General features: G+C 31.6%; 2 protein-coding genes across 2 annotated transcripts; both read right to left on the bottom strand.

Annotated features, from left to right (window-relative positions):
- Positions 1-437: 437 nt before the first annotated feature.
- On the bottom strand, positions 438-2905 carry LOC130963510 (36.4 kDa proline-rich protein). The gene is made up of 2 exons (XM_057889642.1): positions 2156-2905; positions 438-907 (listed from the first exon to the last, which is right to left on the bottom strand). Exon 1 carries the CDS (start codon positions 2785-2787, stop codon positions 2161-2163), a length of 627 nt encoding a protein of 208 aa, XP_057745625.1. The 5' UTR covers positions 2788-2905; the 3' UTR covers positions 438-907; positions 2156-2160.
- A 19078-nt stretch (positions 2906-21983) lies between these two features.
- On the bottom strand, positions 21984-23771 carry LOC130932839 (protein FAR1-RELATED SEQUENCE 5-like). The gene has a single exon (XM_057862276.1). It carries the CDS (start codon positions 23769-23771, stop codon positions 21984-21986), a length of 1788 nt encoding a protein of 595 aa, XP_057718259.1.
- Between the last annotated feature and the right edge of the window lie 4096 nt (positions 23772-27867).

Below are 27867 nucleotides of genomic sequence, written 5' to 3'. Positions count from 1 at the left end.
CTTCTGTTTTAATTATAATTCGCAGGCCTACAATTCATTCATTGCTGTTTTGTGAAACTGGTACAAAATTAAACGTAACAGTGTAACAGTTCATTCTCATAGACAAAGATAATTCTATGATAAAAAAAAAATTATAGGAAGAAAATGAAAAAAAAATGTATAAATTTATTTTAAAAAATTAATAAAAATAAAATTATATTTCTAAATAAATATTTAAAATTTATAAGAATAATTTTTTATCTCTTCTATCATTTTTTCTTTCTCTTTCACTATAGCATGCACCTATAGGCTATAGACAAAGGTGGAAACAACCCCAGCACATTGAAAACCAAAACCAGGGATGTTGTACTCTCGCTTTTCTAGGTGGAAGGGTACATCATATCAAATTTCATGTCCTAAATTTACCCGCTGAATTATGACAAGTAAGTCACGACTCATAAGATTTACATATCCTTTTCTGGTAAACAGTTCAACACTTCAAATTGTGTTTGATCAAGTACAAGTACGGAGGAAGCTACACATATATATAATATATTGATTAATTATCCCCAATTTAAATTAAACCAAGTAGTGTTACAATAATGAAATTGGACAAAGCACAAACCATCATGTAAATAAATATCTTAATTAAAATGTCACATAGCATCACCTTTTATGCTAATAATGCCACTTTAATTTACTCGCCTAGTAGCTAGCTAAGGATTAAACATAGATGCAACAGTAATCTCAATATAAAAACAAATGGTTATTTTAACAAATAATAACCAAACATGAAACAACAATAGCAACAACAACAACAATTCCAATAATCTCTAGAGTGCGTGGGCGACATCATCATCATCATAATCATCTCATGTCAATTTCAACCATACATACATGCCATGCCCCAAATATGATCTCCATTGACCTGAAAATTAATGGCATATATGCCGTGACATAGAATGAGACAAAGGTTAAAGTTCACGGGCAGAATCAGAAGGATATAATAATATAGTTTATTGTATGATAGGAAATAATTTAATAAAAATAAAATGACACATCAATAATTCCAAGGTATATCTGCTCAGTGTGACAGGCAATTTTCATAATCATAGAAACAGTGTAATTGAAAAAGGAAAATGGAAAACAGTAAGTTATGGAATATTGTAAATTCCATCCAATAATTGCTAGTTATTTGGTTGGTAGGTAGGAAAGTAACAATGTAATTGTCTCTGGACTAAACTTCCCAATGACCTAGTTTCTAATAATCTAATCTCTTTTATTTACTCCCTAATCTCAGGGCATAATATAATAATTAAGCCTGTCCTATTCTATGATTACGATCATGATATCAATAGAAATAATAGTTTACAAGCACATATAGTGAAATGCACAAGTCACTATCTTCTTTGGGAAATTGGGAGGAAATAAAAGAAGAGAAAAAGCAGAACAACAAACAGACAATGATAAGGTCATAATACACAGTCAAAATTTCTGTGTAAAAACTTCTCGTTGAGAATGATTAAAACTGAAAAAGAAATAGTGATGGAATTATTAAAGTAAGAGAGCTCCTCGAACGAAGATATCAAAAATATTTTTTATAAAGATAATTTATTTATTTAATCATATTTTAAATAAAAATAACATTTTAATAATATATTAAAATCTAACTCTACAACTCATTTTCTAAAAGTCAACAAAAAAAAAAAATATTTCATATTGGAGTATCCACCTTAAAGTAATGACGATGAAACCATTCCTTCAGGTGATATCTACACAAACAATACTAAACTATTATAAGACTAAGAGAAGATATAGTAAGAAGGTTCAAAGAAAACAAACAGATGCTGGTTATTATTAGCCAAAATAAAATTATATAAATTAAAGTCATGTGCATGTGATTTAGATAATCTTGGCCAATGATTAGCAGAGGTTTATATCAGCTAGCCTAGATTCTAACTAATTAGGTATGAGGTTGTTTGTAAAAAAGAATGAAAACTCAGGTACAATTAATTTCATTTCATTATACAGATGAAAATAGCTAAATGAGTTGATAGGATTGATGAACTTCACATGAAATTTCACCAAAAGAAAACTATATATGATATCGTTAATATGCGAAATCAGAAAATGGGTTAAAAGAGAAGTAGGGTTTTAGAGAAGAAGGGTTACTTACTGGAATTACAAGGAGCAGGTGTAACCAGGAGGAGGAGTCTTGCCGCATGCAACAAGAAGCTGAAGAGCGAGAGGCACGTATATGTTGAGATTCAGAAGCTTCACCTTTAGCGTCGTGCAGAGGCACGCCGCCGCTTCAAGCTCTACCAGCCCTTGAAGCACCGGGCAGCACTGGTTCACCGCCGGGTCTCCCACTCCAACGTGCACCAACCCTCCCAGCAGATCCACGCACGCCCCCAGCTTCAGCGTGTCTATCGGACACGTTGCCTGCGCCGGCGTCTTCGGCGACGGGCACGGCTGCTTCTTCCCTCCTCCTCCTCCTGTGCTCGGCGGGTTTGTCACTCCCGGAACGGTCACCGGAGGAACAGTGACAGGAGGAACTGTGACGGGCGGAACGGTGACCGGTGGATTGACTATTGGTGGAACAATACCGGGAGGAAGGATACCGGGAGGAAGAATGCCGCCGGGTGGTGTGACAATGACGGGTGTCTTGGGCTTCTTATTAGGGTTGTGCTTCTTGGGGGGATTATTACCGCAGTAGCCACATGCGAGGGTGGGAGTGAGGGAAGAGATGAAGAGAATACAAATGAAGAAGGAAGCATAGATCTTAGAAGCTGAAGAAGAAGACTCCATTGGAGCTTAATGAATTGGTGGTAGAAGAGAGTGAGAGTGTGTAAGTATAAGTAGGAATGGAATGAGAAGAAGAAAACAAATGAGTGTAGAGTGTTTCACGTGAACATGGGGCTACCACATACACTCTCTCACACTCAAAACTAATTACCAACTTCATTATTTCTATATGCTAGCTGGCATTATACATCTACTTACTACTTGCATTAACAAATGTATAGCGTGCGTAATGTATGTAAACCAACCGTAATAAATACTCTGCATCCCTATCTAATTTAATGTACAATGATTATAAAGAATATATACTTGTAATCGTATGTGATGGACGGCATATATCATAGAAACTAGAAAGGGTCCCCATCCACTTTCTCTCTGTCACTTTCCCATTAGTTCTCCTTTGGCAAAAGAATAGTAATTATTGTATATATCATGTACACTATTCACACAAGAGGAGAATTTGTGGTATGTGTAATTCTCTCTCTATATTAGGGCTTCCTACGTTATTTCATTTTTACCAAGTACAATATAGTAATTATTTTTAATCTTGTAAAACTATCTTCCAAATGATGAATGATCAGAATGCTGTATATGGTCACCAATGATACATCACCAATTGGAAGTATATAGAGTAGTCAGAAATTTTTATTCAGATACATGATATTATTTTAATCAGGAAAAAGTACGTGGGATGATCATTTTTTAGGGGAAAATTAAAAAAAAAAAAACTTTAGATGTTTCTGTGGAATTATTTATCATAATGTATTAATGTAATCATATGTTAATTTTGGATCGGAGGAGATTTGGTATCCTATAATTGGGTATGGCAGGATTTGTTGACACAATCTAATTTCTTAATGTAAACAAACAACTAATCCTACAAATTAAATAAAGTATCTGGTTCTATGGACTCTTTCTAAATACATCTATTATTATTTTGAGACCTAAGTAACCAAAACAGCTGTCAAAGACGATAAACTAAAGGTAGAAATAGGCCAAAGGACTATTAAGTCTACAACCTAATTTATATTCAGTTTAGTCTGGTATATATGATTTATGAGAAATTTTAGGGTAATTAATTTTTAGTAATGTTGGTCTATTAAATTGTTATTTATGTGTTTAAATTTTAAAAATATATATATACAAATTATATTAATTTATATGTGTAAATTCTGATAAATATAAGTATAAATTATATATTTTTTATATGCAAATACATGTAAATATGAGTACAAAATTATTGATCAAATAATGAAAAAAATAATAAATTTTGATGGTCAAGTAGCAAGTAGGGTTGTTCATTATTTATCACAAAATAGACATTTTAAAATTTAAATTTGTTAATAGCTCAAGTTTAGTAGTTTTACAAATTAGTTTAATTAATATATAAACTTGTTTGACTTTATTAAAATATTATGAATATATAAATAGTTTTTTATAATTAAAAAGTATTAAATTATTTAAACTTCTATATTTTATTATAAATTATTTTCAATATTTTTTAAATATTTTAAAAGTTTAAATATCATGGTAAACTTTAAATTTAGTATATTATAATATTATTATTATATATAGGCAGTTTTTATATAAAAACTTTTTTTTTAATTATTTTCAAAAAATATTAAGTTTTTTAATTTTCTTCACACAAGATCAAACTCAACGACAAATCATATTTAATATTTGAAAGAAAAAGCTAAGACAGACTAAATTTAGGCTAATTAACTAGATTACAACGTTATCTTGTTATTAAAGATAAAGGAAAATACCAAATTGCACCCCCTAACAGTTAGAGTAACTAACTGATGTAGCTAACTAGATTAACTGACAGTTATATTAATTATTATTGGGTAAGGAAACGAGCTAGGGACCTACACCCCATCTAATTATTCTCATCGAAGCACGCACATGTATGTCATTTGAGTTATAGTTCGCATGTTGAATAGAATAACATAAATTTGAAGTAGAAGGATGATGAGTGCATGCATGTATGTATGTATGTGATGGTATGGAGTTGGTAGATCCGTAGATGCATATAGGAAACAGTACAGTTGGCAAGCATGTGAGAAGGATGGTTGATCTATCCACCGGAGAGAGAGAGAGAGATAGAGAAGAATGAAAATGATGATTCATTCATTGATGCGGAAGCAAAGAAAGAAAGAAAGAGAGCGAGTGCAGTGAGTGAGCATGTCTGTGATAAAGATAGATGTGATCTATTATATCCCTGTCCCTCTTGCTTTCAAACTCTTTTTTGTAACCTTCTGCATCCGTGATTCTACGCCTTTTCCATCCTCTCCATTCTTCCATTTACCTTCCATGTGCTTCATCATATATACATCTACAGAGTTTACATGCATGTGCTCTATGCCTTGCTTTTGTTTTAGCATGTCAAGGGTTTATATATAATTATAAAAAATTAAAAACTCAATTTCATACGAAGCTAATAACTCATAATGATTAGTTGATAATTTAACCAAATCTATTAAATTATTTAATAATTTTTAATTATTAATTTTATATAAAATAATTTGAGTAAACTATCATTTTTATTTATAAAAATTAAAAATACTGATATATCTATTCATAGAAGATAAAAATTATCATTTAAAAATGTTGACATATTTACTCACTTACTATCTGCATCACCCTCCCCTTTTCACATTCTCTCTCTCTCTTCCTTTTTCTTTATCTTCTTCAATTGTCTGTCTCTCTTTTTCTCCTCTCTCTTGGCACTTTTCTCATTATTTTTTTTCCTATTGATGTCTCTCTCTTCTTTGTCGTTCTTCTCTCTCCTCCGTGCATTAATGGTGGTTCCTCCTTTTGCTGTCGCAAGCTCCATCTTCTTCTTCTTCTTCTTCGAAAGGTTTTTGGCTTCAGGAAGTAGCAATTTTGAGTCCTCTATTTTCTGTAACCACAACTTCTTCAATGTTGAGTTCCTTCCTTTTTCAAATGTCACATTTTCGTCTTCTCCTTCTCTCGTTGTCGCTGCTCTCTTTTCCTCCTAGCGATGCGTTCTCGTCATCTCCTCCCAGCGTCACCAAAATCAAATTAATGTTCTGTGTTATTTGTAACGAAAATAGTAATCTTGAATCTGAAAAATTGATAATTTTTGGTGAAGGGTTTAAGAAATTAAGGATTTATTTTGAACATATGCATGTTCTATTCTTCAATTTGATCTGAGTTTGTTCTATTTTGTGATTTTGAAGAGGATGGTGCTTAGACTATGTTGATGTTCAAGAGGTGAGAGAGAAAAAGTGAGTGAGTAAAAGAGAAAGAGAGAGAGAGAAAGACAGAGTAGGAAGGAAGATGATGCTATGGCAGTCGTGGTTTAGGTGCTGCAGATAGTGAGTGAGAGTGGGTGGGTGCGTGAGAGAAGAGAATGGAGTAGTTTGAAAATTTTATGTAATTATTTAGGGTTTGGGTAATTTTACTTGTAAAAATTAATGTTTATGGGTATAAATAGTAATTTTTATCTTCTATAAATAAATATGTCAGCATTTTCAATTTTTATGAATAAAAATGATAATTTACTCAAATAACTTAGTACCTGAATTTTCACCTCATACAAATATACACAAGAAGATCAAAGAAAACAAAGTAGTTTTTTTATTTAATTTTTGTTTAACTTAATTTAGATATGTTGAAATAATAATAATATATATAGGAAGAATTTCAAGTATACTAAAAATACCCATGTTTTAATTATTTTTATCGTTAATTTAAATTATAAAAAATATATATAATATATATTAATTAAAATTAATAGTTAAAATAATTAGAACATTGGTATTTTTAGTGCACTTGAAATTTTTTCATATATATATATATATATATATATATATATAATTTTAAGTGTACTAAAAACACCAATTTTTCAGTAATTTCAGTTAATTTTAATTAATATATATTATATGTATTTTTTTATAATTTAGATCAATAGTTAAAATAACTAGAATACCGATATTTTCCGTACACTTAAAATTCTTCCAATATATAATAATAGTTCTCCGATTCTGGTTATAGGTAGGTACACGTTAAAATTTGGAAGGTTGCTAGCTATCTCTATTGCGTTGTACTTGTCAGAGAGCAGAGATGCAGAGTGAAATTCTCTCAGACCCTAAACCTAATATAGCAGCTAGGTAAATTAATTTTCACCGCATGCAAAGAATGGTGGTGAGGGACAAAACACATAGACCTAGGTAAATTAATCCGCATTTGTCGTGTGCGGTGTCTTCCAAATTAAACAGTATAGTTTTAATTACATTGGAACGTATGCATGGTTTTCCAGTAACAACTAACTAATGGTTGAGGTTTCTTTTCCTAAAGTGATGCAGTGGCTGTGATTCATCAACGTACATCTGGCTGGATAATTAGATCTTCTTTGTTTTTTCACCAAATGTTGGATATTCTAACAAGATATAATCACACATGGCATGCACGTTCTTTTTTGACCGACCCCATGCACTGAAGTGAGACATGGATGTATTTGGCATATAGTATGGATGATGTGTGGTTGAATAAGCCCCAGTCTATCGAGAAATTGAAGGTTTTTATATGGGGCAGACAAGATTATTAGATGGGATCTTGTGATTGGGGTGTCAAATAAATTAAAGGAGACGTAATATTGATCCCTTACCAGATGTTTTTAACCCTTAATATTAGATAGCTGAAAAAAAAAAAAAAACAGATACGACTATATGTTTTTAACCGATAATTATGGGTGTACATGATTCGATTCGATTTGGACTCAAATATTTTATGAACTAATCTAGTATAATTTTATCGAATTTAGAGCAGAGTCTAGATCTAAAAAATATACTCATTATTTTGGATCGGATTTGAGTCAAGACAGATCTGAATCAAGACGAATTTGATTTCACCCGATTTATGTGCACCTTAAAAAAAAAACTAAAAAAAAATATATGTTTTAAATTAATTCTAATATTATGTTATATTAATTATAAGTTTATTGTTTTATTTTTAATCACACTTGTTGAATTAGAAAATAGATAAAAAATATTAAATTATAATTTATGGACAAATTCAAGCTCAAATATAAATATCAATCTCTTAATAACAAGTTTCTTTTTTATAAACAAATGCATCATAAATAAGTTTTTATAAATATAAGTTTTTTTATAAATTATTGTTATAGCTTTAAAGGCCCGATTTTCACTCGATTTGGACTCAGTATATGTAGCCCAAAAATATTTAAGTTTTATTAAATTTAGGATTGGATTAGGGTTTAAAAAATAGATTCGATGTATATTTGGAACTGGATATAGATTAAGACAAATCGAATTTTACCCAACCTATATACACTCCTACTGATAATAAATAGATAAAAAAAATTAATAAAATTTACTTTATTTAATATTTATTAATTATTATAAAAATTAATAAATAATAAATAAGATAAATTTTGAGTAATTTTAACTAATTTTTTTTATTATAAAACATTTCTGGTTTTTAACCGGTGGGATTTTGTGTTTGCATGTAGAGGATTAAGAAAAGAAATGTTACTTAATTAAGCTTGTTGATTGCATTGGCGCTAGTGTAGTACAAGACTACAAGTGCCTAATGGTGCTCTCATCCCATCTCATCTTTCTTTCTTTAATCTTAAGCGAGCCAACGGACCCCTTCACCCTTTTTATGTAGATATATGATAGGTCATACATACATCATACATTTATGGAAATCTACATGGAATCATTATTTTATTAGTTAATATAGATTAATTTTTTTATTTTTCCGTTATCCTATTTTAGAAGATTTAAAAGTTGAGATATAAAATTTAGAATTTGAAAATAAAAAAAATGTAAATATATTAGAGTAATTATCGCATTTAATCCTTGAGATTTTTAAAATGAACAATATTAAAAGGTCATCAAAATTTATTGTTTTTGGTCATCATTTAGCTATCAACTCAATTCTTTTAATATAATTCTTTTAGTTTAATAATCTAACAACATATTTTATCCCATACTTTTATATATTGATGACTAATTGATTGTCAAAAATAATAAATTATGATCGTTCGATCTAGTATTCTTTTAAAATCGAATATTTTAGTCTCTCAACTTTTAAAACACATAAAACAGTTCAAATATTTATTTCTGTTAAACAATACAGTTCTCTCCAATTTGATTCGAAAGTGAAATACACAATAATGATTGAAGTGTTTACAAAATTTCAAAATATTTTTGCAAAATTTTAAAATAGTCATTTTAATTAAATAGATTAAATTAAAAAAATTATATTATCTAACAGAGATAAACGGTAGAGACTATTTTATTATATATTTAAAAATTTAAGAAATTAAAATGTTTAATGTTAAAAATTTCAAAAATTAATTTAGATAATAAATCTGATAAAAAAAAGTAATTTTAAAAATATTGGCTAAAATTAATAAAGTTAGTTGATGAAAAATTAATTTACTAAGAAAAAGTATAAGGAACCAAAAGTTTATCAGCCAAAAATTAAACAAAATTACATTAATTTATATTAATAATTAATTAATTTTAATTTTTTAAATTCAAAATTTAAAAAAATTTTAAATTGATTAAGTAAACCTAATTAAAACCTATAAAAACTTTTTTCTTTTCTCTCACATTAACTTATCCACTTCTAACAATCACAAATTCAAAAAATATATAAAAGAACATCTATTTAATATGAAAAAGAAACATTCTAATACTTAGTAGAAGAAACATCCATATATATTAACTCGTAAAGATTTTGAATTCATCCAAAGGTATTTAGCTGGGTTTTGGTTGATATGCTTTTGGTTTTCTAGCTTTACTCATTTACTAATGAATATGTTCATTAGACATAACTTTAGGTTATACATACTAACTTTTATTTTTTCTTCTTATATGTCCTCAAACTTTCATTCAGACGAAATATATAATAGTCCTTATATCTATTAAATAATTATTATCAGAAATGTTTGGTAAAATATTTAGCTAAAATATATGTGTAGAATAAAACACTTGTTAAATTGAGTTATTTTTTTTTTAACTTTAAAGAACGAAAGTTAAAACAACGATGGCCGTGGCAAGAATCTTACCTCATAGCAGAATAAGAGGAAGCGTTGATTTCTCGTTTCTTTTACACTAGACATAGGTTTCGCTAGGTGGACAATTAAAAAAATTTAAACAGCAGATTAATTTTTTGATTCACCAAAAATTAAAAAAGAAAGCCATCTAAATCAAATAACAAATTTTTTTTTTATCTTATCTTTTTAAATTTTAATCCTTCGCCTTCGCTTTTATTTCTTCTGAAAATTCTATCAGCGCTATTATTTTCTAATCAGTCTTCACCCATCATTGTTCTCTTTTCACCGGATATCATCATCTCTCCCGGCTTCTTAGCGTCATTGCTGTGTCTGTAACCAACTTCCGCACATGTGTCGCTCTCTTCTCAGCTGAACATCATCGTCGCCTCTAAGTTCGTGAGCACCATCGCTGCTTCGTCAACCATCTCCCACCAACGTTGCTCTTTTTCTCACCGGACACCAAGCTCGCTGCCAAGTTTTTTAGTGCCTTCGCTGGTCGCTACTCCGAAAGGTTAGTTGATGGCTAGGAGTTTAATTCATAACCATCCATGTACTTAGTAAATGAACATCCAGCAAATTTTATTATATTTACTTAAATCCAATCCAAATTAAATGAATATTTCTTTAGAATAAAAATAATCATTCACATACTTATTAAAATAAATATCCATATCCGAAAAAGGAGAAAATTAAAGAAGAGAAGGAGGAGGAGGAGAACCACAACGGCGAATAGAGGACGGCGACGAGACAGTCGCAGTGGCGTATGGAAAATGCGCGCGGCGCGATGGCATCACTCGCGCAGCAGCGACACCACAACAACTCCACGAGAGGGTGGCGCGACATGTAACAATGCCGCCAGAAAAGAGAGGTGGAAAAATTGTAAGACAACAACTGCGGCGGCGACGCTCCTATACACGTGAATGGGAGAGACTAGGGATGTCAATGGGGTGGGGTGGGGGCGGGGGATGCTTCCCTACTCCCCGTCCCCGCCCCCAGAATTAATTCCCGTCCCCGCCCCATTCCCCGTCATGGGGGGATAATTGTCCCCATCCCCGTTTCCCGTATTCCCCGCGTTCCCCGCGGGGCCCCATTCCCCATCTCCCTATGTTTAACATTCATATGAAAATTATAGTAAAAAATATCAAAAAAATAAAAAAACAAACTAAAAAATATTATTACAAACACACAAACATATCTTATCTAAGATTATAAGTCCAGAAATACAACATAGCAAATCATAGTCCATAAAATAAAATCTTAAAATGAAACTTCCATTATAAAGAAAGCAATAAAACAAAGTCTTTAACATCAAATATTCTTTCATTGTCGGCATAAAACTTCTAACAAACATCTCCATGTTCTCTGTTAAAACAATAGAGACAAATATGTTAACATACAGTGACGAGAATGGAAGCAAACACGCAGACGCAGAAGTGGAGAGGAGAAGGACGCCGTACCTGAGGAGAGAACGACGCGTGAAGCTGCTAGGGTGACGGCGCAAGAGTGGCCGGTGGCTAGCTGTGAGGGTTTTGAAGTTTGAACAAAGTGGAGAGTGCTAGAGAGTTAGAAAGGGCGCAGCAACAAATGTGAGAAGGGAATATAGGGTTAAGGTTTTTTAATTGGTGAAATTACTAAAATACCCCCTATGGTTAGAAATTACTAAAATACCCCCTATGTTAGAAATAAAGTAAGAGTATTTAAGTAAGTTTAACAATTCGGAGAATTATCGGGGATGGGGCGGGGATCCCCGCTCGGGTCCCCGCGCCTGTCTCGGCGGAATTTTGCTCCCCATCCCCATCCCCACGGAGAAAATTCCCCACTATCGAGGCCCCATTTGGGGCGGTCCCCACGGGGATCCCCGTCTGTTGGGAATTTTTGACACCCCTAGGAGAGACGGAAGCAACACGAGAAGGTGACGGAAACGGACGAATGTGACTGCACTACATCAGTCTACGGGGAGGGAGGGACAGCGGTGTTCCAGAATTTTGTCACTGTGAGGAATGACCTTTGGTCTGTGTTACAGAACTGTGTTGCTTCGGCCATTGTCTAAGTCATTTTTTGAATCATGATTGTCCCGTAAATTAAGAACAAATAATAATGTAAATAAAAAAAATTAAAATAATGATTTAATTTAATAAATTCAAAATTTAAATTTAAAATTTGATATTAATTAATTAATTAATTAAGAATTTAAATTTTAAAATTAAATTTTTTTATTCTATTATTTGCATGGTTTATTATATGTGTTGTTTATGTATATTTTCTCAAAGCATTGTGATTGATATTTGGTTCCCATTTTTTGACTGTCAAGTCCGTCTTATTACAATAAGGATACTTCACATTTGGAAGCTAGCAGTTAATTGACTTTTATCTGAATAATTTAATAAAAGTTAACTACCTTAATTAGGGACATAACATTCCCATATGTAGCGGGCAACATTTGACACCCTATCTACTCGTATAGCATTAAGAATTCTATGGAATCTGTAACGGATATTGTTGTCCGAGGTATAACTTGTTGAAGACGAGAGCAAGGTACACTTTGAGTGATAAAAGTATTTCAATGCTCACGTCAGACAAAATTTTTTTTGTATGGTGTGTGTATAATATATTTCGAAAAAAAAAATCTTACTATTTCTTTGTGCTTGCTCTCTATTTTATATTTTTTTTTCTAGGTCACTGCAAAGAATTTTCAATTATTGAGTTATAGAAAAAAATGTTTAGAATTTGTTTGGATTCTATTTTTTAAATTTTTTTTTAAAAGATTTTTTATAAAGTAAAAGTAATTTTATGTTTGGATATTTTATATAAAAAATATTTTTATTTATCAATTATATTTAAGTAAAATAAGATAAAAGTATTTTTTTGTTCATGTATTATGTAAAAAATATATTTTTTAAGAAAAAAATCTTTAAAAAAAAATAAATTATAAATTCTCAAAAAAATTATTTTTTTATTTTTTTAGTAATTTTACTTTTACTATTAAAAATTTGGCAAACACACTAAAAAAAAAAAGATATTTTTTTATTAAAAAAATATTTTTTTATCGATTTAATGACGTCTAAACAAATATTAATAAATACATCTATTATAAAAGAGAAACGAACCTGCACTATAACTGAAAATTAAAATTGACCATTTTAACCAAATTATAGTTCGAAATTAAGACGAATTATGATATTTTGATCAAAAACTATTTTCTACCTTCTTTAGAAATAAGATTCCACTGGAAAACTAATTAAAAGCAAGCTAACTTAAGTCAATTAATTAAAAAATAGATTTATTAAAATAATTTCTATTATTTTAATTTTTTAAATTTTAATATCAAAAATAAAAAATTAATTTAATTAATTCATATTATAATTATCTCCTAAATTTAATGAGAGACCTTATATAATAGGACTGTGTTGAAATTTAGAGTTAATTAAGGTTTAGTGGTGGTATTATTTATTATCCATGAGACCATGGGTTCCCAATGGCAATGATGTAGACTAGTGACTCGGACATTGAGATTCATAATGACCAATAAACCAAAAATGGACCTGCAGGTCATTCATCATATAATTGAGCCCATTTTGTTTCCTACTATTAGAAAACGATGTGCTCTTAGCTGTTCTACTATACCTTTTGATTTTCCAAGCTAGCAGCTAAGAGAAGAAAGTTGCATTGCATGCATTATGTTGCTGAAACTTACAATTGCCCATAATATTATTAGTAGTAGTAATATTCATGTAGAAGGAAAAATACAAAACTATACATATCACACCAGATCATACCCCATAAATTCGGTGTAATAATGCTACACTTCTGATACAAAATAGGACACTCTCTTGTATTTTCTCTATTAATTATATATTATTAGTTTCGTTACACATTTAAATTTTTTAATAATTAAGTTTAATCAAATTAATCCAAACTAACAAAATTAGTCAAATTAGTCAAATTATTTAATAGTTCTCAATTATCAACTTCAGGTGAATGTAACTGCACCTAAGTTTTCACCTTAAAATAATCTTTATAAAATTTTTCAACTTCTTCAAGTATACTAAAAATCATCCCAACTTTTAGCATAAACTGTTTCTCTATATCACACAAAAACTACAAAAATACGAAAAAATTATAAGCACGATATCATTGTAAATTGACAACAATACCGAAATTGTTTATATTCGTAATCAAAGAATTTTATTGGTTCATTGCTAAATAGAAATCGATCACATAAAAGTAAAAATGGAAAAAAAAAAGCTAACTAATTTTAGTTAGTATCGAATATATAACATAAGAACCAAGAATATCAAAGTAATTACAACAAAATATATAGCATTGAAATTAATTTTACCTTGCACCAAATTATGTTTTAAACAACACCAAAATTATGGTTAAAATGTAACAAAAATAGATTGATCGAAAAAATAATTTAAAACTCCTAAATTCCATTCAAATTCAAATTCTTAATTATTAATACTGATTTTCACAAAAAAACAAAAAACAAAAAACAAAATTATTCAACTTATATACAAAATCATTATACAAACATTACCTACTTACGAACTATAATAATCAAAGAAATTAATCAAACCGTATCAAGTCATTGATTCGATTTAAAATAATGATCCAATTTGTCTTGGTTAAACTGATATAAACTTACACTATCCATTGTTTTTAAAAAACGAAGCTGTTATACGATTTTAATTTTATTGCTTAATTTAAAAAAAATTAAAAATACCATAAAATAACTAAAAATTTAATCGAAAATAAATTCAAATAAAACAATATTGATTGTAAAAAAATTGTAGAAAAAATTTTATAAAAAAATAAAAAAGAAAATGAAAACACAATAAAAGAAGTCATTTACGTTAAAGTAAAAAATAAGTTAATTGAATGATTAATATAAAATATAATTTTAAAATATTTGTTGATTTATTGTTGATTAAACTTTTATTAATTATCTAACGAGAACGTATATATTTTTTTGTGATTACTCTAATAAAAATTTTATAATTATTATTATGTAAAATTATTTAATTTTGACTATTAAATAATAAATTGTAAAACTTAATTTTTATATGTTATAAATATATTATCTTTATTTAAAATATGACTAAATAAATAAATTATATTTTTTAAATAAAAATCATCATAAAAAAATATTTTTGATATTTTGATTAAAATAATTCCATATATATTTATCCCCATTTCAGTTGGGTGGTGTCTTTATTAAGACCTCATTATGATCGCTAACTGAATGCAAATTGGAATTTGGAGTGGGTCCATTTAGAAGCTTTCTCTAAAGTTAAGTCAGCTGGAGCCAGCCGTGATGATGCATGAACTCAACTTCTGAAATACATATAAGAAAAGCGGGCTCAGGATTCGGTGGTCCAGGTAACTTTGGACTACTTAGTGGTCCAAGTAGAAAACATGTTTTTTAAGATTTTTTAATAACTGCTATGTAATCCTTGAACTATTTTTAATTGCAAATTAACCCCTTATATTTTATTTAATTATAGAAACAATTTTTTATTTTATAAATTATTTATTTATCATAAATCTATCATGTTCATTAACAATCATTTGCAAAAACAATAACAATTATATCCTCAATGGATCCCAATTGATTAAAATATTACATTCGATCCGAGACGTTCCTGAGGAGTCATGAAATCGTGTTTCGCTGAAATTCAATCGATTGGACTATCGAACCAATCGATTGAAATTTAACCCAATCGATTGGATTTCAGTTTATCACTAAACAATCGATTGTATATTCATGGTAAGCATGGTTTTGCATAAATCAATCAATTGGTCAAAGTAACCAATCGATTGAACAATGAATTAAATGTGAAATTTATGTAATTCAATCGATTGTTTATGATTTTCAATCGATTGAATTCTTACAAACAATCGATTGGTTTCAATATTCAATCGATTGGTTCCTGCTAAAAATCGATTGAACTTTGCACGTAACTTCTAATTCAATCGATTGGTTTGAAACTTCAATCGATTGGGAAGTGTCCTAAATGTGTTTTTTTCAGCATTCAATCGATTGTGTTGTTATAGTAATCGATTGGAGTCGATTTAGTTACTGCTTCAATCGATTGTTTTCTAAGTGCAATCGATTGAAGTATCATCTTTTATTATTTCAATCGATTGGTGGCCTATCTACCAGTTTTGAATCTTGTTTTATTTAGTTATTAATCTAATGCGTCTATTATTATTATTATTATTATTTATCTACTTAAAAATAATTATAGATAAGATATAATTATATGAATTCTTCAAATTTAATTTCTTAAATTGGAAATAGAAATTAATTTAAAATTTGAAATGTATTTGTTTTTAATTAAAAGATAAGATATCTTAAAGAGTTTTAAGATTATTCTGCTGATTTAAAAATTTTTAAAAAGATAGAATTAAAATTTTGTTATCTTTTTTGGGTATATATATGTGTTCAAGCCGACTAAATTTTTATACGTTGACAAATTATTTTAAATATTTGCCTTTTAATTAAGTCTACTCGTAATATATTCTTCCGTTGATAATAATTATGGATATTCCTTCTAAAGAAGATATAGTAGGGGTCTCCAATGATGCATGTAATACACAGAATATGTCACTGGACTGTGATGTTATCAAAGTTGATTTTGGTGACCAACTTGGAACTACAATTCCTAGTGCTAAGGTAAGACTTATTTGGTTTTTAATTTCTAGTATAATGTATTACGAGTAATTTAAAATTTTATGTTTTTTATTGTCTACAGGATGACCAAGTTATTTTTGACGATGTTATTCAAAGCGAGAATCTAAATAAAGTTCAAGAATTGTCTAGTAAAGTGGACAATGTCCTCTCTAGCATGGAGGTAATTTGATGTGACAAACAGTAATTAATATATATGATGTTAAATAAGTTATATATTATAACCTTTTTTACCATTCTTTTTTGCAGTCAATGAGAGTTGTAAACATTGCTCGGGACGTAATAATTGATAAAATCCTTGAATCTGTAAGCCGCATTGAGACAATGATATCACAACTCAGTCTGAATAATGATTCCGAGACTCCGACCAAGCTCTCTGTACAAAACACACATCCAATCTCAAGATTGAAGGCTAAGAGTTCAGCTATTGATATTGATACGGCTATATCAGACGATGAGGATGATCTTACTGTACTGGATCATATGTCTTTCACCCACGATGATCCGTTCCACATCAAGATCAATATGGACAAACCAGTATCTCCAACTATAAGATCCGCACCAAAAAAGAAAAATATGTCAAAGGTATATGCATGTATAGTAAAATTTCATAACTCTTATTATTTGATATTCTTAACATGATAATAAGAATATACTGAAACTGTTTTTTTTCTTAGGGTAAGAGCATTATGGGGACGCAGAAAAAATTACCGTTCACTCACCCAGGCGGAATTAGAAAGCCAAAGATTGAGCCCAAATCTGTCAATAAATCGAAGGCGTCTTATGCACTGAGCCAACCCACAAAAGACTATAGAAGAGCTGTTTATTTCTTTTCCATTACCAACGTAATTACCACTTAAATTATATAGTTTCTTATGGGCACTGCTAATTATTACATTTAGTGATGAATTGCTAATACTTTTGTATTAAAATTTGTAGGCAATGCAGTGTCAATTTATGCCAACTCCAACCATGCGTCTTTTGGAAGATCAGATAAAAGCCTGTGCATATATATTTTCAGCATCGCTAGATCCATCGTAAGTTACTTTGATATTATCTTTGTTGTCGATGAATGAGGGCCAATCTAATGTGTTTCGGTTTTTAATGGATGCAGTGAAGAACTTGTCGTAACAAATACAATCAGAGCAACTAGATCAGACTTTGCACATTTCATACCTGACAGACCCATTACTGATAAGGTACAGAAGTAATCTATTAGTTAATCTACGTTCGGTTCTGGGCATGATCTCCTAATATATATTTGGATTGTGATCCAGATTCTTGAATTAGCGGCATTGAAATGCACTGATGATCAATCTGATGTAAGTTTCAAGACAACATGGCAACTTCTACCGAGATTTGTGGTATGTTCTATAACCCTGAAAAGATAAGTTCATTTATCTTTAGTTACAAATGTAATGCTGATATAGAACTATACTTCTTTATCATGTACTAAAGACTATATTGGTTTGCATTAATGAACTAGGTGGATGTCTTCAACAAGAAAGATTTAAAGAAGAAGATGGAAGACTACATTTATAAATTTATGCAACCTACTGCTGATTTAAAATTTGTAAGAATTTTTTCTTAAGATTCATTGTTGGATACAGTTTTCCATTATCAGCATACATAACCGAGGGGCAAATTTTTATGGTTTAGATATACGTTCCTATTCAAGAGGATGACCACTGGTATCTAATGATAATATCGGTTTGCGAGCATACAATTTATCACATGGACACCCATTTTAATGATGACAGAATTCGCTATCGTGAACGTGTTATGAAGACACTAGTAAGTCCGTGGAAAAATTTACATAAGCTTATCAGATCTTATTCTGTTTTTATTATTTAACCAGTGAAATGAAATCAGGCACACGTACTGGAGCAAGTCATCACGTCGAATTTTTACAAGGATGATGGCATTCAAGAGTATAATAAACAATTTCATGACTACAAAATTGAAAGACCAGAAGATATACCTCAATGTTCCTCAAGCTTGAACTCTGCAACTTGGGTGATGAAGTGGATGGATATGACTTATGAATTTAAGCCATATGGTAACAATAAGGTGAGCATTTATAAAACAAATCTCTAATATTTAATCCCTATTTTTTGGTACTAATTCATAATGTATAATTTCTAGCTTGATGATCACGATATTCGCATGATAACCGCGGTGCATATACTCCGGAGTCGGATCAACTATAAGAAGCCACAGATTATAGCATCGGTCGAGGAGTTTTGGAATATGCACAGTTCTTATAATTAATCTAGATAGAGTGTTTTACTTTGGTTAGTGCGTATTTATTTGTTAGAGTTAGTGGATGTACTTCTTGCGAATTTCTTTAAATGACTTCTTAAATAGAAATGTATTGCTTCGTTACTTTTCTCAATTTTACTCTATTTCTATGCACCGTATGGAGTTTTAGTTTAATTTATTTTAAAAACACATATTTATAATGTCATTCCCATTGATTATTTCAACAACCATATCATACAAACATTATTTCAACAACCATCCCATACAAAGATTATTTCAACAAAATAAATGATAAATTTGTAAATAAATAAAGCAAAATTAAACCATGACGATGTTCTCTTACTTATTAAGAAAATAATATTATTTTGTTACTTCTTGTTTCTAAAATTATGAAAAGAAATTAAAGTAGAAAAAATGAAAACACATTTTTGTTCTACTCCAACCTTAAATTGATCCATTTTAATCGTGTTTATGAAAATAAATTCCTGTAATCGTTATTTATATTTGTGACTGATTATTTTTAAAACCCGAATCTTAGTTCGTTACAACCGAATTATAACCGAATTATTTTCATACTTAGCTACTTCAATTTAATGAACGTTAGTGGATTATAATTGAAATGGAAAAACTAACGAAGCTAGCTACATACTAATAGCTAGAATGTCATTAATTGTAAGCAACCAATTGCTAATCCCACCAAGAAAGCAAATTGATCTTGTCATATAAGTAGAATGATTAATTCAAGTATATTATTTTTGTGAAATATTGTGAAATATGTATGTATAGTATTAAAAATGCCCTCTCCCTTAATAACTACCTCAGAAAGTGGCTGATTCCAAGCATAAAAAAAACATGCATAAATATAATGCTCTCGAGTGTTGTTATCACTTGAAACACTTGAAAAGTACCAAATGTATATGTATTACTTAGAAAAACATGCATTATCCGGTAAATTATAACAATGTTTCACTAGCCTTAATTCTATGAAGTTTCTCATGAACTAGATGTTTAGCACATAAAGTAAGATCAGAAATGTGACTACAAGTGCAGAAACAGAATATAACATTAGGCGGGGTAGATCTTCATAGATAGGACAGATAATTTCAAAGGCATATAATATATAGGACACACAGTATGAAGACGAATGGGTTTGTCTCCTCTTAGGGCAGCCTTTGGCAAGTTGCACTTTAGAGCATAAAGTACATCATCTAAAAGATAGAAGAACTACTGATATAACTACCTTAAAATAAGTAATTTTGCAGTTGCAATCTTCCCTCTAAATTGTAGGAGCAGCTCCACCATTCCAGCATCAGATACAAGGCATGCCAAGTGAAGCACACTTCATCCAGCAACAAATATTATAAAACAAGCATAAAGTAACCACACTAAACCTGAAATCAATAAAGATGATCAACTATAAAAAAATTTCAATAATGATTTGATTTCTAATTTTTGCAACAGACCATGAGCAAATATGAACAAAAAAATTAGGAGCCATCTGCAACTGGTGAACCAGTAAAACACTATCAGAGCCATTGAGCAATTAGAAAACACTAAAACAGAATAAAAGAGTAAGTATTAGGTGTTCTGGTTGATACAAATGATATAACAGAGTAAGTTTATTTTAATACACATGATTTAACAGAGTAACAGAGCAATCAGAAGTTCAAAACCATATACAAATTTGCAAATTTGTAAATTTTCAACCATCAGCAACCAGCAAATTCAAGAGTACAAGACAAATCTATCAACAACAGGAAATTACTATTTACAAAACATTCAGGACCAAACTTCAAACCAAGACCGAAGAAGAAGAATTGAAGAAAAATGGAACAAAAATTGAAGAAGAATACCGACGAAGAAGACCGAAGAACAACAATTTCGGAACTTCAAACCAAGAAGACCGAGCCCTCAGTGAAGATGAAGAGGAGAAGCCACTAACCTGGGTTCCATGCCGAGAAGCCAGTGAAGATGAAGAGGACATGCCGAGCAACTGGGTTCTGGACACGGGGAAGAGGAAGAAGCAGCGGCGCTGAGGACCTGGGGACGGCGGCGGCGTTGACGACCTGGGACCGACGGCGGCGAAGAAGGGCTAGGGTTCACTTTGCTTCAGAGTTCATCGTTCTCCAATCCAGGGTGTGAGTGAGTGACGAATGAATTGGGGGAATAAGGGTTGGTTCACACTTCACGGATCTGTTTCGTTTTTTTTTTACAAATAGAAAACGGCGTCGCTTTATTCGAACCGGTCGGTTACCGGTCCGGTCCAACCGACCGGTTCTCGGCCGGTTAGACGGTTTTTGTACGGTTTTTCTTCTAAAGGTTTTGGATAGTGGACCGGAACGTTTATAGTGTCGGATCCCGGTTAAACCGGTTTGACTGGCCGGTCCGGTCTGGTTTTCAGAAGATTGATAAGTAGCCAGCACGGCAACACTAAACAACAGTTGAATACTAATTACGATAATTCTAAATAGACAAAAAATATTAATAAAATCTCATTACACCTAGAAAGCATAAGCACGACTATTGGAAGAATGTATAAAATCTCATCAATATAGTAAAAAAGAAAAAATACAGTTACGGAACTGATTTTCTATCCAAAAACATTAAAGTTTATGGAGGTTGCTAACTATCACTATCTAACTCAGCCGTCGCTTCGGTACACATGTCTCCATCGTCCGAACCGATTGCTTCATTTTCTATAACGTTGTTGTCAATGTCCTTTTGCCAAGGACATGTTGTCTTCTTATGTCCTTCCATTTGACAAACACTACAACGTTGCCGCTTCTTCTTCTTAGATGGCTGTCCTGAGCCTCCAGTGGTTGGATGCACATACGGATTGCTACTTCTAGCTACACCTGAGTGAGGTTGATTATCTCCTTCGTCTGCAGCCTTGTAAGATGAGTACAATCCCATAATTAAATCACGTGTCTCTTCATATCTCTCTGGTACTTTAGCAGCAACAGCAGCCAGTTGTTTAGAAAATTCCACCAAAGCACTTTGACGACTAATAACAACAGCATCCCTGGTGAACCCACTTGGATCATTGAGTGCTGATTTAACCTTTTTTGTCCATCTATCCAATACCAATGACCGGGGAATCTCACGGATGTCTCTGTCAACCAGAACTTTCACAATATGTTCGCAGGGAATACCAAATGACTCCATTCGTAAACAGGTACACATGAAGATCATTTATTCTTGACGAAAATCAACGGTCCACGTAAAATCGGGCCTCCCATGCTTACACACAATGTACTTTATGCAATCATCGGTATTATCTATGTTCAGAACCCGCATTGATCCAGCTCTGGAGAGAAATGGCCGAAAGAAAAGAAATATCTCATGAGTGTATAACTCAGCAGCATATCTCTCTAGCAGCTCTATACAAGTTTGCATGACGGGCACCCCACGTGTAGATTCATAATCAGCATTAAATTCGTTAAAGCGCATGTGTGCTACACACCTTTGAAAATGCTCTACAAAACTTGTCAAATCATACCGCGACCCCACATACCTTCCCACAACTGAGTGTAAACCTTCACATCTTGATGTAGTTCTAAAGCCAGCAAAGAATTTTCCTCTTAGATATGCAGTAGCCCACATATGCTTCTCTTCGTACATGTTGATCACCCAGGGCTTATCCTCAATGCCAAATTCTTCAATAAGCTGATCCCACTTACGCTTAAACACGGGAATCTCGTAGTCTGCTGTCATAATTTTTCTAAATTTAGATGTAAATGATGGATTTCCAACATTGCTAGTTGCATTTCGAATAAGGTGCCAAGCGCATAATCTATGTCTGACTTCGGGAAATACATCTCTCACTGCATTCCTAATCGCCATGGCCCCATCAGTTATGATTGAGGTCGGGGTCTTGCCCCTCATTGCAAACATGAGCTGACGCAGGAGCCAAACATATGTATCAGTAGTTTCGTCCGCAATTAACGCAGCAGCAAAAACAATTGTTTGGTTGTGGTGGTTAACCCCGCTGAATATTACTAATGGACAACTATACTTGTTCTTCTTGTACGTAGCATCAAAAGCTATAACATCCCCGAAGAGTCGGTAGTCTAGTTGGCTAATCCCATCAGACCAGAACAAATTACGTAACAAACCTCTTGAATCGTGACATGCCTTGAAATATAATTGGGGATCCTTCAACCGCATATCCTCCAACTTCTTCAACACTCGTGCTGCATCTCCAGGAATTTGACGCCTTTGCCGAGCAATCTCATTGTACATATCTCTGGGACCATAGCCAACAAATTCGTACCCGCCTGCCTGACTAGCTAGAAGACCAAATATTTGTGAGGTGCTGATCCCTGACTTTAGCATGTTCATCATTTGCATAATATCTGCCTCTGACATTTTTCTGTGGGCAGGCAACATAGCACTGAATTGTGTATCCAATAGATCATGGTTGTGTTGGTCAGAGAAATAAAAGATATGCCACCTTCCACTTTCTGGTACAAACTTAACATCCATTCGGGCTTTACATCCAGTTCTTGTTTCCAATCTAGGCTCCTTCTTCCTTTTTTCCATCGTGTAATATTTCTCCATCCTGAATCCTTGCCTATGGCATACAAACATTTGTCTGTAAATCTGGCAACTACTATTTTTGAAGGTCTTGCTCTTCCTTGCACTAAAGCCCTTCGACTTTGAGTACTTCATATAAAAATCAAATGCAAGCTGCAAATTAGAAAAGTGGTATTTGCCAATTTCCTCCGCAAAATTCTCACTAAATTTCAAAGATGTAATGTCTTGCACGGAGTCAACCGCATAAGCGGCTTCAACAATATAATCTGACATATCAGATTCAGAAAAAAACGCTCCCTCTGTAAATTCATCTCTGAAATCTTGTTCGAATTCATTCTGTTCATCCATCATATCTTGGTCACTTACTAGCTCTTCTTGTTGGTTAAAGTCATCGTCCTCCTGGTATTGCTCATTCATCTCAGTGTCCGTAAATATACCTGACATCTTAAAATGTCCAATGAAAAAAAAATCAGTACACTCCATCTTATAACATTACATACAATAGATAGATTCGTATATTGCTAGCAGGGACGGATCCAGAGATTTTAATATTGAGGTGCCAATTTTTATATAACTTTTTTTAATCTATAAAAATAATTAACATATAGTTATTGGAGTTAGTTTTTTAATAGATTTATTAAGATACATATAATTATAATTTTTTCCAACAATTTTAGTTTTAATATGATAATTACATAAATAAAATATAACTTTAACAATTGTACATTACAAATTTATAAAATACCATATAATTTATAACGGGATTTGCTAACTTATTAATTAAAATTCATTCTTTCAAAAGTTTTAAAAAAATTTGAAAATAATATCTACAGTACATAATGTGATTACCAAAACATAACTACTTAAGTTATTATTAATATAAAAATATGAATGTTAAATATATTAATACTAAAAAACAAATAATTTTCCAAAAAATAAATATAGAAATTATTATATAAAAACTAATTGGAAAGGTACAAAGACTTGAGGGTATGATATTAAATTAGTTAGGTAAAAATATTAGTGAACTAACAATTAAGACATAAATCTATTACATAGTGAAAAATAATACATATAAACCTATTAAATTACCTAATATTTGTTTTTATTTTTTAAACACAAATTTTATATATAAGTATAATTTCTTAAAATTTTGGGGGGTTCAGTCCACTACTCGCCCCCTCTAGGTCCGTCCCTGATTGCTAGCTAATTAGTAATAAAAAATAAAAACATCTATTCACTTTTTAGTAATTCTCAATGTCTTGTCAGTTAATAAAAGATAAAAAAAAATTTTCATTACACAATCAATTTTTACGAATAAAGTATCGAAACGAATAATTGGAAAATTAGAGATTCTATCCACTTACCTCGATTTTGTAATCAAAACTATGGATTGTTTTCTGAACACTACAATGAAAAAAATTGATTGGACCTTTGCTGATTGCTGCAACGGTGATTGTCAATTAACGATGAAGACGGATAAAATATAAAAAAAAAGGATATTCAGTAGATGGATGGATGTTCGAAAGAAAAACAATGAAATTTTTTATAAAGAGAATGATACACGATTTTAATGGTGGGATTGAATAATTGGTGATGGATTATTCACCAATTTATAATGTTAATATTATGGAAAAGATAAGATTAGAGTATCTAAATCAAAATAAAACCTTAAAAAAGGAAGATAGAATCTTAAAGATAAGATAGATGAATAAGATGATAATGTTTAAAAACGAAAACAAGACTGACATAGGCGTAATACATCGCGTTCCAATCGATTGAATGATCATTTCAATCGATTGAATTTGAATTCACACACACTACAATCGATTAAAATTGGCAAATTGATATTGTTTGGGTAAATTCAATCGATTGAGTCACAAAAGCAATCGATTGAATTTGGTGAGACCTAGGTTGTTTTGAAGCATTCAATCGATTGGAAATTCTAAACAATCGATTGAATTACAAAAATCCAATTTTTTTTCATCATTCAATCGATTGGATCGTATGACCAATCGACTGAGTTATGCGAAAATCATGCTTTTGGCAAATAATAATAATAATAATCGATTGGTTTTATATGCAATCGATTGAATTTGAAATTGATGATAATTCAATCGATTGCACTTAGAAAACAATCGATTGATACAGTAATTAAGTGCACTCCAATCGATTAAAATAACAAAACAATCGATTGGAACAGTGTTTAAGTGTACTTCAATCGATTGCACTATCAAAACAATCGATTGAATCCATACAAACACATTGTTTTCAAGACCTGATTGCATCTTAAGCATATAGATAAACTAAAAAAAGCTGACTAAATTGATTCCATCATCCAAGAAGGTCTTACAATTCAAACAAACCTAGTACCTTTAAGAACTCTATATATGAATTGTAAAAATCAAAGCTGTACAAGAATATTGCTATAAAACAATTTCTTCATGGTCCAGGCCTTGGGATGATGCCCCTTGGGTTTGTAATGCCCAGATTAGTGCATAGATAGTCAATTGCTTCTCCCTGACGATTGATAGCTTCCGTTTGCCTGTCTTGACGCTGCCTCATATCAGCAAATTGCTCCTCCATATATACTCTCATGCTTCGCAATTCATCCATCAAATCTTGCATTGTTGGCGAAGGAGGGGGTGGTGGTGGGGGTGGCTCTGTTTGTGCTTGCACCTGGTCTTGTGGTTGCCCTTGAGCCTGAGGTTGTTGGGCATCCGGATCTCTTCCCATCTGTCTTAGAGTGCTGTCATCAATCTTGGCTACATTAGTCAAGACAACACTTTTCTCTTCAGTCAAGTCAATTCCAAGCCATTTGAAAATCTTGGTCCAATGGCAAGCATATCCTAAACCAACACTTGATTTTTCTTTCTTCATTTCAAGCATATGATGAACCATAAAATAGGGCCAGTTTATCTCCTTTCCAGTCACCATAGCCCAAAGCACTAAAATATCTTCGTTAAACAAGATTCCATGATTATGTTTTCTTGGAATCAACATGTATGAAAACAAATACATCAATATACGCTGCTCAATCCCCAACCCACTGCAACTTATATTACCTCTAGCATCCATTTGTGGATTCTCATATTGTAAACTCTGCAAACCAACTAATCTGTTGTATTCACCCCATTCCTCATCTGCGGCAATACCACCAGTAAATTTTGCCCCATGATAAACTAGACTCCATTGTTCAGCTAGTTCTTGCAAAGTAACTCTATAATGCTGTTTCCCTAAATCAAACTCAATCAGCGGCATTACCTCACCCTCTTCATCAGGTTCAGGAACAACATAATTCAAAGTACTATAAACAGCCCTAACCAAGTGCGGATAATACTCATCCCTAGTTTGTACAAAATCAACTAAGTGCTGTGTTTGCAATGCATTCAACACCACATTAAAACGTCTATCCTGAAGGAACTGGGCTGTTATGTACCTGGGAGGAACAATTGGCCTTGACTCAAACTTCTCCACATAGTTTTTCAGTGCCCTTTGAGACGGCAGCCACCTTGCCATGTAATGTGATGAAGCAACCAGTCTGGCGGAAGCAGAGCTTTCTCCCTCAACCCTAGCTCTTTTGGTGTTCTTAGTTCTGGCCATTTTGGGGATATTGATTTGGTGGGTTTTGTAAGGAATTGGTTGAGTTTAATAATATGTATGTAGGGCGGAGTGGATGTTGGAATTGATTGGAGAAGAAGAGAGAAGAAGATGAAGCTTTCTGGTTCGATGAGAGAAGAGAGCGGTGCAGAAATGGGGGTAATGGGGGTTGTTATCTTTTAAAACGTTACAATCTAATTCAATACGCATGGTTTGGGTTTAATATATAGCGATTTTGAAATTTCAATCGATTGGATTACAATACCAATCGATTGAAAGCTGAAAAAAACACATTTAGGACACTTCCCAATCGATTGACGTTTCAAACCAATCGATTGAATTAGAAGTTACGTGCAAAGTTCAATCGATTTTTAGCCGTAACCAATCGATTGAATATTGAGACCAATCGATTGTTTGGAAGAATTCAATCGATTGAAGATCATAAACAATCGATTGAAGTACATGAACTTCACATTTAATTCATTGTTCAATCGATTGGTTACTAAGACCAACCGATTGATTTATGCAAAACCATGCTTACCAGCAATATACAATCGATTGTTTAGTGATAAACTGAAATCCAATCGATTGGGTTAAATTTCAATCGATTGGTTTGATAGTCCAATCCATTGGATTTCAGCAAAACACGATTTCATGACTCCTCAGGAACGTCTCGGATCGAATGTAATATTTTAAGAAAATTGGGATCCATGGAGGATACAATTGTTGTTGTTTTTGTATTTAATTGTTAATGAACATGATAGATTCATGATAAATTAATTATTTTTAAAATATAAAATCGTTTTTATAATTATATAAAATATATAGGGTCAATTTATAATTAAAAATAGTTCAAGGATTACATAGCAGTTATTAAAAAATCTTAAAAAACATGTTTTCTACTTGGACCACTAAGTAGTCCAAAGTTACCTGGACCACC

The sequence above is a fragment of the Arachis stenosperma genome, chromosome 1 (assembly GCF_014773155.1).
Source record: "Arachis stenosperma cultivar V10309 chromosome 1, arast.V10309.gnm1.PFL2, whole genome shotgun sequence".
In the NCBI taxonomy this organism is placed as follows: Eukaryota; Viridiplantae; Streptophyta; class Magnoliopsida; order Fabales; family Fabaceae; genus Arachis; species Arachis stenosperma.
This window is presented reverse-complemented; position numbering and strand designations above follow the sequence as displayed.

Coding starts and splice junctions, on each gene's coding strand:
- LOC130932839 (XM_057862276.1), bottom strand. CDS start 23,771: ATGTCAGGTATATTTACGGACACTGAGATGAATGAGCAATACCAGGAG.
- LOC130963510 (XM_057889642.1), bottom strand. CDS start 2,787: ATGGAGTCTTCTTCTTCAGCTTCTAAGATCTATGCTTCCTTCTTCATT.